Here is a 13,348-nt window from a genome sequence, read left to right as displayed (position 1 = left end):
CTGTGGGCATTTAACATTCATATGCAGAGGATGTATGTGTGTGAGTTGTACTCTAAGCTTCCTTATCGTGGCTGAGTGTTTTTCCTCCTCAGACTTTGTGATGGTGTCGAGTTCACACTGGTTTCCTTCTGGCCATGAGTTTCCCTCTGTTCATCACAACATGTGATGCTTTAAAGCAGCAGAAACTCCCCAAACACCCCAAACAGAAGCTCCTCAGTTTGTAACAAGTGAAGCATCACTTCAGTGGATATTGATAAAAAGAAAAAATATCTCGGACTTGTGCCTCCGATTGATGATTTCACACTTTTAATTGATGTGGAGAAAAGCGAGTAACCAGGTTTAAACCAGGGCAGTAAAACACTGTAGAGCTGCAGATTCTCTCAGAGATAACCTCATTGTTGGTTTTGATAAAAAAGACTCATGACCTCTTCATCAAAGCTCGGCCTGGAAACTGGGATTTGGGATTGGGATTCATTTGGTTCCAAACTGCTTCAGGTGATCGGAGCAAAAGTCCCATTTTGATGTGTTGCTTTAACAAACACTTTATTGTGCAACAACTTTAATGTAAAATCTTGATCTTCAGACATTTTCACACTACTTACATGCTTTTTAACACAATTTATACAAAGAATAATATAATAAATAAATGAATGTTTCCAAAACCATTCAACCACACTGCAAAAACTCAAAATCTTACCGAGAATGTTTGTCTTATTTCTAGTCAAAATGTAATTTCTAGTCAAAACAAATCTCATTATACTTAAAATAAGTAACTCATCACATTAAAAAGTAGCTTGTTTTTAGACACTTTTTAACTTGTTTCAAGCATATTTTCACTTGAAATAAGTAGAAAAATCTGATAGTGGGGCAAGTTTTTCTTTCTTATTACAAGCACAAAAAACTTGCTTTCACTGGCAGATTTTTCTACTTATTTTAAGTAAAATTTTGCTTGAAATAAGTGAAAATGATATAAAAACAGGAATGGAAATGGAAAGAGATTAGTTTTGACTAGATATTAGACATTTTGACAATAAATAAGACAAATATTCTTGGAAAGATTTTGAGTTTTTGCAGTGCATTCAATAAATATGAAAAGTAATGACTATAAAAAGCCAGAAAATGTAAATTATAATTTTTTGTTTGAATAAGAGGAAAAAAACAAATTAAAACTTTGCTAAATCTGCTGAATTATTACATTAATTGAGGATGATGTCATCAGTAAGGTCTCCACACAGGCTCCTCACCTCTTAGAGAAAGACACGCCCCCTCAATATAATTGGTCAGTGCCGCAACGACGTTCCTGTCGTCCCCCGCGGAATGGTGCGATTGGTTCGGTCCGTAGTAGAAGCAGCCAGACTGGAACGGACCACTGTGGCTCAGAGCGGGGGGAGGAGGAGGGGGAGGAGGAGGAGGAGCAGAGGGAGGAGGTGAAGACAGGTAGGAGCTGTAAGGAGGAGGAGGCTGGGCGGAGTAAGGCAGGGCAGACAGGTGGTGCATTCTGGGATGTGGAGCGAAGGAGGAGGTCAGAGAGGTCACGTGACCCAGGAAGGACGACTCATTGGTCCAGAGGGAGGAGGAGAAGGTCCGACAGTCTGGAGAAAAGGAGAAGAGGAGATTATTAAAGGATTCTTCCAGAGCTTTCAACAGAACGTACTCATGGTCTTCCTCCTGTTAGTAAACGGACCTTATAATAAAGTTTTTAATTTTGAATCACATCAACTCTTATTTGATTAAATTATAATGAAATTTAATGAAAATAAATCTGATACAGAATATTATCCTCTACATCAGACTCAAGAAAAAGTAAACATACAAAAGAACAAAACACAATATACCGTTAAAAACCTTTACAATCCATAGGCTACATAATATCACTTATAACAAAATAATCCAAAAATAATCTCCCTCATAACCTAAAAAATATTATATAAAGTCCTCATTTGACTAGAATCTATCTATTTCTATAATAATTCACAGACGGAGCCTGCACTACATCCTCTAAGCCTTAATCTCTCTTTGTATGACATCACATTCAGACCTCACATTCATTTGGTTACTCTTCTCTGGGCTGCTTCAATGTTTTTCTATATATATTTGTGCTTTATAAGGACTACAGGTTTAAGGTATAAGCTGTCCTCCTTATACCTGATGATGGAGTGATGCTGCTGCAGCTGGACGGTCTGAACACGGCCGACTTCATCTCCTTCTGCCTCTGACCTGAGGAGGAGGATGAGGAAGAAGGAGAAGATGATTAAGAACATGCGTCTGACTGAAAGCTCAGGAGACAAAACCATCACCATGGTTACTGCTGAAGTTCACTAACGTCGGGGCAGCCGTGGTCCGTCCACAGTGACCTTGATGGCTCGGTGCAGCGTGGCGATCTGAGGGGGCGAGGTCAGCACGTTGATGGTGACGGTGAAACTCTTACCTGGACACACACACACACTCAGTCATCATCCTCATACTGTGTATTAAAGGGATACGCCAACATTTTTTTTTCATGTCTTGCCTCACTCCCGAGTCCATGACCAGCAGATAGACACCATCCTTTCGACTGTGCGTGCAGTAACAAGGGAGATAGAGCCGTATCGCCCGTAATTAGCTTAGCTCAAACACTAGAAGTGTATGGGTAGTGTTAGCCTGCCTCCTCCTAAAGTCATCAGAGAATCTCTTCAGCAACTCTAAACGGAAACCGACGGGCCGATCTTCGTCTCAGAGCTGACAAAACTCTCCGGTAAGGCATCTTGAGCGGTCAAATGCCGGTAACGTGACGAGATCGGTCAAAACGGAGGGTTCAAGAAAAGACGGTTTATTTTGGTTCAAGCTAGCTACATCGAGGGTAGGTTAGCTTCCTATTTCAAAGTAAAAGCACAAATTCTATCGGTATGGTTTTCTGTATGTAAAGGGCAACGGGTGTTTTATTTTGTGAAAGTAACCGGAAGTGCGTTGACGGCTGCCTTGAGTAGCGCCGAATTCGTCCGATCTAAACAGCTACTTTCTCGCCTAAAAATGTTTGAAATGTCGACAAAGTGATATATTTACAGAGTTTAGAGCTAAAATGAAATCAGTTTCGGCCTGGGTAGGAGCAGGCTAACACTACCCATACACTTCCAGTGTTTAAGCTAAGCTAATTACGGGCGATACGGCTCTATCTCCCTTGTTACTGCACGCACAGTTGAAAGGATGGTGTCTATCTGCTGGTCATGGACTCGGGAGTGAGGCAAGACACAAAAAAAAATGTTGCCGTATCCCTTCAAACGTGACGTCATCACCACAGCGACCGTCTCTACCTCTCCCACTGCGGCCGATGAAGCGGAGGTCGTTGAACTGGGCGTAGCCTTGCTTCATGGTCGCCGTGGCGTTACGAAGCTCAGCGCTGTGGTTGTCGTCGTTGCCCGCCATCACTGTGACAACCACGCCGTCTGGCACATCGTTGCCCAGGGCAACCACCTGAAAGATGGAGAAACCAGTTTTATGCAGAGTCTGGAAGGATAAAATCATGAAGCCAGACATAAAATCATATCATTGATTGATTGATTGATTGATTGATAGATGTATTGATTGATTACAGTGAAGGTTCTGGGCAGGGTCTTGTTGCACCTCCAGTGCTGGGGCAGACTGCTGCACAGGAAGTTGGGGCTGTCGGTCTGAACCAGGCCTCTGGGGGGCGCTGGGCTGCGCTGGTGCAGGGATCGAACCTCCTGCTCGTCCCCATGGAGGCCGGTGGGAGACGGAGTTGGACGACGCTTCACCACCGGATCTGAAAGGAAAAAAACAGTTTTATTTAGCCTATTTATTCTTTGAATACTATATTATTATTATAGGTGGAATTCACTGTATAAAAACTTAACTCACATTTACAGTGCATGTTAAACTTTTATTTGGGTGGTAAAGACTAAATAGGCTCTAAACTGTTAATCCAAGAGTGCAAAATTTCACTTCATTTTTGCAGCCTAAAACTTGCACAGCACTAGCCCTATATATCAAAAATGTTGCTAATTAATCTAACCCCAATATGGCAGCCAAAACTGTTCTTAAAGTGTAAAACACACATTAATTAATTCAGACTAAATATTATTTTTTATGGAAAAGCAATATTTGTATTCTGCACCCATCTAAATATAGCTTTTAATAAGCATTCTCCATATTCAGCCTTTAGTCAAAGTGATTAATTACAAATTATTCTTAAAGAGGACACTAACTACCTTCATTCTTCCCTCACTCGTCGTTTTTGCAATAATAAAAACGTGAAACATGTCACTAATAGTCGTTGAGAGGCTTGTTTAGTGCACGGTCTATGGTTTAGTGCCATAAACTACATAGAACTACAAGTACCACCAACCCGCGCGTTCGAAAAGTACATACGTCATCAAAGCGCGCCGACAATCGAACAAAACGTTTAAAAAAAAGAAGTATCGTCAGTCGCACTTGCAGCGTTTTTCTGAACGACTTCGGTGAGTTTTGTTTTATTTATACACTTTGAACTCCTCTCTGGTTTTTCGCCTCCTCTTTTTCTTTCTCTTCTTTCTCTCTCGTCCTCCTCCTCCTCCTCCTCCTCTTTTCTCTCCTTCTCTCTGCTTTGTGTTTTATTGACCACAGTGTTTGAATAGAGGGGAACTCCTCTGTATTATTATTCACATTTTACTGCCGGAGGGGAAGTTACTGCGGTCACACCACCTGTGTGTGTGTGTCTGTGTGTGTGTGTTGATTTGCCTCATACTGTTCTGCTATCTTGTTGTTTTAGTCTCAGCTTGTTGTCTAAAAATATCTTCTGTTGACACTCATCAGTGCAAATTTGACATCTTCAGGCTTTTGAAAGTTTTAATTTGCATTTTCTTTTTTCTTTTTACTTTATTTCACTTTGTGATGGACAATAGTTTGGGGCTTTTTTGTGTCACATGACAGTAAATTGTTGGTCTTATATTTTCTAAACTGAATGATGAAGCTGTTTACCCAGGAATTAACCAGCAGATTCATAAATAACACTAATGCATTGCAGCCTTACATTATATTATATTAAAATTAAGTTGTTGACAGTTTTATAGGTGGGGACAATAGTGCTGCAACTTTTTCAAAATTAGTATTATCAGGTGTCTCCAGAAATTGCATATTAAATAGCTACATCATTTCATTGTCAGGGAAACATTCCTACTGCGCAAATGACAATAAATTAAACACTCTTGAATCTTGAACATCAGCTCACTGACGTAGCTACAACATGTTCTGCCTGGAAATATAGATAGAATATAGGAAAAATAATTGTTTTTAATTGTCGTTAATGCAGCTGTGTGTGTGTGTTTGATGTGTTGCTGTGATCAGGGTGGAGGAGGGTATGAGCAGTCCCATGGCCGGCTCCACCGCCTCCAGCTCTAAAGACCGTCCAGCCTCTAGGACCAGCTTCATCCCAGAGCTGCAGAGCATGATGTGAGACACACACACACATACACACACTTATGTACTACACACTAACACACACACACACACACACACACACACACACACACACACACACACACACACTGACACAGAGGAACACTCACCCCAGTACAGCATGGGGCTGGAGCTGCTGAACAGACTGTTGGAAGCCATAGAAACCTGCTGAACAAACGGCAGAGACACAATAAAGCTGAGGATACTGATATGAACTTAATGACACACAAAAATCATAATGGAAATGAAAGCAAAAAGCATGTTAACTGTCTTAAGCTAGGAGTTGAATAGTTGAATCATGAATGTGTGAAAGAAAAATTACAGTAGCATCGTCCTCAGTTCCTTACATAATAATAATAAGTGCATTCATTTAATCATCTTTAAAGTATAAACCCAGACTTTCACTTCACTTAACATTTTTGGCTGCAGAAATGAATTATCAGTTGATAATTGATGAATAAGTACCAGCTAATATGTTTCTATCACAGAAAGGTCAATTACTGTAACATAACAAAAAAAAAGATATGATTTGATTTGAATTAACATAATACATTGAAACAGATGATGAGTTGATGATCAGTTTGCATCATTAGTAGCCTTTTTAAGGAAAAGATGACCTCATATGACCTCATTCCTGTAAACTGAACAACTCAATTTCAAATGTTCAAAACCTAATGATGACTCTGTTTATTCTGGGAAAAATTAGTAAACGAATCAAAAATGAAACTAATAAAGCAGCTCTACTTTGTAGAGTCTTATAGTCTATTGCTTGCAGAGGAAGCAATAATTTCATAAATGAATAAAGTACTGTACAGGGTTCCTACGCAAGTATGGAAAATGGAAACTATTGTATGGAAATACATTTATTTTATTTATCTTATCTTGGTTTGGTCTAATCTGAAGTTATTTGGGTTAACTATTTTGTATGTGCTATTGTACTTGGCTACAATCTCCTGGAACTTATTTGGTTGCATAATGGCATACACATTCAGAATAATGAAAACAAGATAAATTGCATGCTTTTTTTAATATTATGCACATCTATTTACTTAAATATCACAAATTATTTGATTTTTTTTTTTTACAGAGAAGTCTGGAAATTAGAGTCTGGAAAAAGTATGGAATTTGGACATTTCAAATGTGTAGGAACTCTGATTTTATCAAAAGAAATTTTGATTATTATGAATTATTATGAGACAATATAAACAATAGAAAAAGGGACAACGAGAACTGTAATCGTTTGTGATTGTAGTAAAATATTGAGATGACAGAAAACCTGTGAAATCTGCATGAGTCTAAAGTTTTATAAAGATGCTGTGACCTCCCCTCAGCGTGTCTTTGTGCGTGTGTATGAGTGTGTGTGTGTGTTTTGTGGTACTCACCCGGTGGCTGCAGAGAGACGCTGTTGGTGGTCAGAGAGGCTGAAACCAAACTAAACCCCAAAACCCTTAAAAGTCTAAAACCTAAAACCAACGCTGAGCCTGAGACCAAACCTGCCCACAAAACCCAAACCAGAGCCAGAGGCCTCACCTGTGTGACCGACGGCTGCTGACGGCCAATCAGCTGCTCCTGATGAGGAGGGGGAGGGGAGGGGAACAATCAGGTGTGTGGTGAGGGGTCGGGGGGGTGTTTGTATATGACAGATGGAGAGAATAGATGGAGAGACAGAGGAGAAGAAATGATGAAAAGGAAGGAGCTGCAGGATGTGGCTGCAGCTCCGTCGGCCGTCCTGGAAGTGGCTTGTCTGGATGCAAATTCACGTTTGACCAAATTGTGGTCAAAGTGTGTGTGGCCTGTCGACCTTTAGTGTGTGTGTGTGTGTGTGTGTGTGTGTGTGTGTGTGTGTGTGTGTGTGTGTGCAGGGGCCATAGATGAAAACATAAAGAAAGACGTTTGTGAGCTCTGTTTCATTTGTTTTATTAGTCTCCTTATTTAACATGTGATGTAATTAAATGTTAAAGTTCGATTTGATTGTTTTCCTGGTTTAAGATGCAGTCGACTGGTTCCATAGAGTTCATGAATTTAACCTGAACATTAAATAGTGTAGTGTAAACTTGTTCTTGGTCAGATAGCAAAATAATACTTTTCTTTTTCTCCTTTTTCTTAGAAAACAAAAGCAATACATCAAATCTCAGCAGTTAATACTATGCAAAGACAAACAGCCACATGACAGAGTAAAGTTAAAGAACAGAGCGAAACACCTGAGCAAACATTTATTACACAGTTGCTTAGATTTGTATAGTATCTACTCAGTCTTATTGTTTAAAGCAGAAGTGAGTGATCCGGTCGTTTTCGCTAATGCTGCGTTCCAGGTAGGCTTTTGAAATCGTAAATTACAGCTTCAAGTCACAACTTACGACTTTGTAGCGTTCCAGGCAACCCACTCGTGTTTTTCCGACCTGTTTTACCGGTGAAAGTCACTATAACGGCCACTCGTAACTTCCGACCGGTGAACTCGTACCAGATCGAACTGGTACCACTTCACGGTCGGAAAAATACGAGTTTCCTTGAACGCACCATAACAGTCCTCGTCGCTACGTCACCACATTCACGGCGTTCCTTGGCTGCACACACAGCCCTGCATGCCGTTCTCTCTCCTCATTGGATAAAAACTGTAGGATACGATAAATGTTTTCTCCTCGGCTCAGAGCAGAGCAGAGTGACTGACAGACCCGTGTTTCAGTCCAAACACTCTATGTAAGTGATTGCTGTCGGAAGATATAACTATTTAAGACTTATATTAACACAAATATATCACTCACTTCTGCTTTAACTTACATCATCCTCAGCGCGTCGTTGTTCAGTGACGTGTTGTTTGAGATGAGAGTTTTGATGCAAAAACAAAAATATGTTTAAAGAGTCTTTAATGAGCTAGATTTTTAATATTAAGCAGCTAATGACCGTGTGTAGTCAGGTTTTAGGTGGATTAACCATGAAGTCTCATTAATTCTAATACATTTATGTTTTGTGTGTTTGTTGTTTATGTGTTTTGTTTTCCCAGGTTCGCTCTGGGAGACGCCCGCAGACCTCTGCACGAGACAGCGGCTCTGGTGGAGGACATTGTCCACACACAGCTCATCACTATGGTAAAAAAAGAATAACGTGTTGTCTTTTTCGCCCCCAAAAAAAACATTTTAAGTCTTGTTTCTTCAGTAGTTTTAACGTCAGCTGTTGAAACAAACAAAAGATTACAGAGTGGCGCTCTAGCAGCGTGCAATGAATCTTGGGATAGGTTGGGCCATAGGTTGCCCAGCAACTGAAGGCTGCGTTTGTGGAGACTTTGAAATCATGGATGTATTGTAAGAATATAAGACTTCCAAAAAGATATACTATATACTAACATTTAATAACAATATGTACAAAATAAATGTTTTAGTGCTGAGATTAATCAAATTTTTTTTTACTTTTTTGCTCGAAATAACAGAAACTCAGTGTTTTCTGTTGTAGCATTAAAGAGAGAGAGAGCAGCAGCGTTTGGTGACAAGAAGAACAAGTTCTCCATGGGAACACGAGGAGCAGAAACATATGCAGGGTTTCTGTAACACTATGAGACGGCCCACCGCCCAAGAAGATGGATCAACGGGCAATTGAGGGAAAAAAGAAAACAAAAGTTGTTAACTTGGACAGCCCTAGTTTTAATGCATCCATGTTTGAAATGAAACAGGGATTTATAACAAAATGTTGATGTCAGGTGTACATAAGCTAGCTACTAATGGTCTGTGATGCTAAATCATGTGATGTGTGTGGTTGGTTCATCAGCTGCATCAGGCCTGTGAAGGCGCCGCTCTCCGCGGGTCGAGGGTCATTTCAGCCGAGGACATCCTGTTCCTGATGAGGAGGGACAAGGTGAGACTGAAAATCTGAGATCTAGAATTAATATTTTTGCTTTAACTTTGAAATGACTGACACAAAATCCCCTGCCCTCTCTGTCTTTGTCTCTCTCTGTCTCTGTCTGTGTGTTTTTGTCCATGTGTCCAACAGAGGAAGGTGGCCCGGTTATTAAAATATCTCCAGTTTAGAGATTATAAATCCAAACTGCTCAAAACTCTGGAGGACGAGGAGCCGGCACAGGAAACTGGTACACACTCTCTCACACTGAGCCAACACAACACACCTGATCGGTTTCACCTGGACAAACCAGCAGCGATCCGGCTCTTATTATCTCACAGACAGGTGGGGCGGGGCTTCAGGTGCCGTTGCCGGTGGTAACCAGCGGAGGCAGCGATTGGCCCAGGATTTCCTGGCGTGGATGGATCAGACCGGAGAGCTGCTGTCGCTGGCGGAGCGCGACGTGGACCCGGTCAAACAGGAGAGGATGGAGGTCAGAGACACGATGAGACACCGGTCAGACTGGACACAACTGGAAATGTGTTTGTTTATTTGTTTTTCTGTGTTTGTGTTTTCTTCAGCGTTTGGAGCGTCAGACCAGAAACATGGACCCGGCTCAGTACTCAGAGTTCTGTGAGAGTCGACAGCTCAGCTTCGGTAAGAATTCAATCAAATCATTTAGACTCTAATAAACCAAACATTTTTTATTTATTGTATACCTAAAATGTTCTCTCCGACACTGCAGGACTTTACTGTACTGACTGTTATATCCTCATTCTGACAGGAGCAAGGTTTAAGTTGAATTAAATAAAACTTAAAGGGATAGTTCAACATTTTGGCAAATTGGCCCATTGCCAATGTGCAGGTCACAACTTGTCCACCAGAGCGTTTTGGAGTTGTTGGATTGTGTATTTGATGAGTTTGATGAGGGAAACCAAGAAATCCCATGAGCCTCCGTAGTGTAGCTCTGAGCAGCTCGTGGCTCTGCTCCGCCGTTCTAAAAACAGCTTGCACCGACAATTAAAGGTAACGAACCTACTGCTAAGACTATAGGGATTATGGCAATGGGCCAATTTGCAATTTGCACTTCCTCAAGAGATCAGTACTTATTTATTTATAAAGGGTTTTAACACCCAGCAGCGCACAGACACTTTATCCTACTCATGTTTTCAATGTGCTTTTACTTCTGTTATTTTTATATTTTATTTTATCTATGTAAACATGTACATCTCTGTTTTTGCTCTTTACAACAACATAAAGTGCAATCAAAATAATAATTTAATGATTGATTAGGGTTAGGGTTGATTAGTCAGAAAATGACAGGAGTACAGACCAGGTGACAGACCATTTCTTAAGTGCAAAATACTATTAAACATCTTTATAAAGTTGCATTTGTATTATTGATTTAATCTGATTATTATTTTTTCTGATTAATTGATTGTTAAATTGAGGAAAATGTCAGAAAATTGTGGAACAAAGCCTGCCACAATCATCACTGAACACACATCCTCTTCGAACCAACAGTCAGAAACAGTGAACGACTCAGAGAAGAAGCAGAAAACACTGATTGATGTTATCTGATCGTTGACTGATTGATTTATCGGCTATTAGTTTCAGCACTAAACCTAATTAACTTAATGTTGTGTGAAATGTCACATTTAAAGATGAAAGTGCAAAGAATAATATTTCACTTTATGACACTTGAAAAAAACGTTTTATTTTTTAAATATATTTCACTTTAAACATCTTTTGCTCTGAAGTCCCATGACCTCGTCCTCAGGGCAGCATTTTAAAAATATTATCAAACTACACAAAGTGAACTGTGTGTTTGTGTCTCCAGCTAAGAAAGCGTCAAAGTTTCGGGACTGGCTGGACTGCAGCAGTCTGGAGCTGAAGCCCAACAGCATCGCCATGGAGATCCTGTCATACCTGGCCTATGAGACGGTCGCCCAGGTAACGTGTTGACTCATCCTGAGTGATGTCATCATGTCTGTCCGCCGGTGTCCAACAACAGCTCTTCCTTCTTCAGCGTCTCTCCCGTTTCTTTGTCTTGTCTCCAGATCGTGGATTTGTCTCTGCTGGTGAAGCAGGAAATGACGGCGAAGACCAACCCCATCAGTCACGTGATCTCCGCCAGCTACATCCACTACAACACACACACCGAGGTACACACACACACACACACACACACACACACTTTACTCCACTTCTACCGGAGCTTTAAAGTCCACATTTGCATCTTGTCAAACACCCGTCCTCCATCTTTCTTTCTGTCCATCAGGTGAAGAAGGATCCAGACTCGCCTGAGGCCACGCCCCCTTCCACACCAGGCTCCTCCCACTCGTCTAAGCCCCTCCCACAGGGTAACGGCAGCCTGGACGGCCGAGCGAGACAGAGGAAACGCAAAAAGGTGTGTGTGTGTGTTGGCTGCACTTTAGTGACCAACAACAGCGTTTTTAAAGCCCAGGATGAAACGTGACGATTTTGAACAGACTTTTGTCGAAGTCTGTGAACGCAGCACGTTTTACATTGTGTTCATTCAGGGTCTTATAAAACCTTAAAAAAAAGAGTATATTTGAAAATCAAAATTTTAGGTCTTGAAAAGTCCAAGTTCAAGTCTTAAAGGAACAGTTCAACATTTTGGCAAATTGGCCCATTGCCATAATCCCTATTGTCATAGCAGTAGATTTGTTACCTGTAATTGTCGGTGCAAGCTATTTTTGTTTTTTATTTATTTTTGTTTCGCATGAATTTCCCTCTAAAACAACTCTGTCTGGTAACGTTCTGTTATTATCTCATAGTGTGGGGAATGTGCAGGTCACAACTTGTCCACTAGAGCGTTGTGGAGTTGTTGGATTGTGTATTTGGTGTGTTTGATGAGGGAAACCAAGAAATCCCATCAGCCTCCGTAGCGTAGCTCTGAGCAGCTCACGTCTCTGCTCCGCCGTTCTAAAAATAGCTTGCACCGACAATTAAAGGTAACGAACCTACTGCTATGACTATAGGGATTATGGCAATGGGCAAAAAAATGCTCCTGCAACACTTCATTGTGCCTTACTGAATGTGTTTTCAACTACAAACGAGCCCAACACAAAGAGTAAAAAGTTAAATTTGAGTTTGTGAAACCTACAGAAAAAGAATTACTCAGGTGTGTTTTATGTATTAACAGATCCAGTCTTGTGTGTGTGTTTCAGAGCTGTCCGGCCACAGTGGAGCCGCCCAGTGGAGGAATCCAACCCTGTCACATCAGAGAGGCCATCAGAAGATACAACTACAGACACACAGTACGTACACACATCACACTAAAATGATGTTGTTCTCTATTATGTCTATTAATAAGTTTGTAAGATATGTAATATTAAATATTAGGGACCATAAATGGTTATTTTTAAGTTGACCAAAAGCTTCTGGACACATATAGGCCTCACTGCATTTAGCATAAAAACATGACACAGTGCTAATTGTTAAAAGTTTAGGTTGTGTCAAAGGTGAGTGTAACAAAAGACGTGTTAATTGCACTACAAACACTAAAATTATATTGTTTTCTTATGTGTTAACCCTAATTATTCTTCCTTTCTTTGTATATTGAAGTCAACAGTCCTTATTCTGTCTATTTATAAGTTTGTCAGATATATGTAATATTGGGGCTGTCAATGGATTTTTGTTTGTTCAAAATGCACTTTAAAGGAATTTTTTTAATTATTAGCATTGACCTAAAAACTTTGACACATTGTCCAGAAACCCTTTAAAGGCCTCACTGGATTTAGAATAAAACATGATGACGCCATCTGTAAATTAAAAAAGTGTTAATTGTGAGTCCAGAAACTTTTCCACTAACAAACTGTGGGGAAAAAAACACAACTTTCCTATGTGAACAACAAACGTGAGTGTGAATCTCTGTCTTTCTCTCAGAGTGCTTATTGGAGAGGTGGGATGGCCTTTCTCACCTGCTGAGGATTACATCATCGTTACATCATCATACACCTGTATATGTTTAATTTCTATTCTATTTCTGTAATAAAGAGTTCCCTGTTTGTAAAACTTTTGCAGTCGTTGTCGTTGCTTTTGTGTAAAACATCAGATTGCACGT

The 13,348-nt window shown here is 40.4% G+C and overlaps 2 protein-coding genes across 3 annotated transcripts; one reads left to right on the top strand and one right to left on the bottom strand.

Moving 5' to 3' along the window:
• Positions 1–1,215: 1,215 nt before the first annotated feature.
• runx2a (RUNX family transcription factor 2a) lies at positions 1,216–3,868 on the bottom strand (the record flags this gene model as incomplete). The annotated part of the gene is made up of 6 exons (XM_083988786.1): positions 1,216–1,592; positions 2,146–2,217; positions 2,324–2,428; positions 3,291–3,450; positions 3,570–3,760; positions 3,856–3,868. 6 exons carry the CDS (start codon positions 3,866–3,868, stop codon positions 1,216–1,218), a joined length of 918 nt encoding a protein of 305 aa, XP_083844912.1.
• Positions 3,869–4,411: 543 nt separating this feature from the next.
• Positions 4,412–13,298, top strand: supt3h (SPT3 homolog, SAGA and STAGA complex component). 2 transcript variants are annotated; one of them, XM_083988732.1, is made up of 12 exons: positions 4,412–4,454; positions 5,320–5,424; positions 8,432–8,516; positions 9,190–9,276; positions 9,412–9,508; positions 9,600–9,751; positions 9,840–9,915; positions 11,099–11,211; positions 11,319–11,423; positions 11,540–11,668; positions 12,453–12,542; positions 13,171–13,298. In XM_083988732.1, the coding sequence occupies exons 2-12, from the start codon at positions 5,333–5,335 to the stop codon at positions 13,210–13,212; spliced, it is 1,068 nt and encodes a 355-aa protein (XP_083844858.1). In that variant the 5' UTR covers positions 4,412–4,454; positions 5,320–5,332; the 3' UTR covers positions 13,213–13,298. The 2 variants fall into 2 exon arrangements, with proteins under 2 accessions (XP_083844858.1, XP_083844857.1); XM_083988731.1 differs by having other exon boundaries at positions 11,540–11,676; positions 12,434–12,542.
• The last annotated feature ends 50 nt before the right edge of the window (positions 13,299–13,348 follow it).

This window comes from Trachurus trachurus (assembly GCF_905171665.1).
Source record: "Trachurus trachurus genome assembly, chromosome: 15".
Lineage (NCBI taxonomy): Eukaryota > Metazoa > Chordata > Actinopteri > Carangiformes > Carangidae > Trachurus > Trachurus trachurus.
Note: the sequence above shows the minus strand (reverse complement) of the source record. Positions and strands in the feature narration are given on the sequence as shown.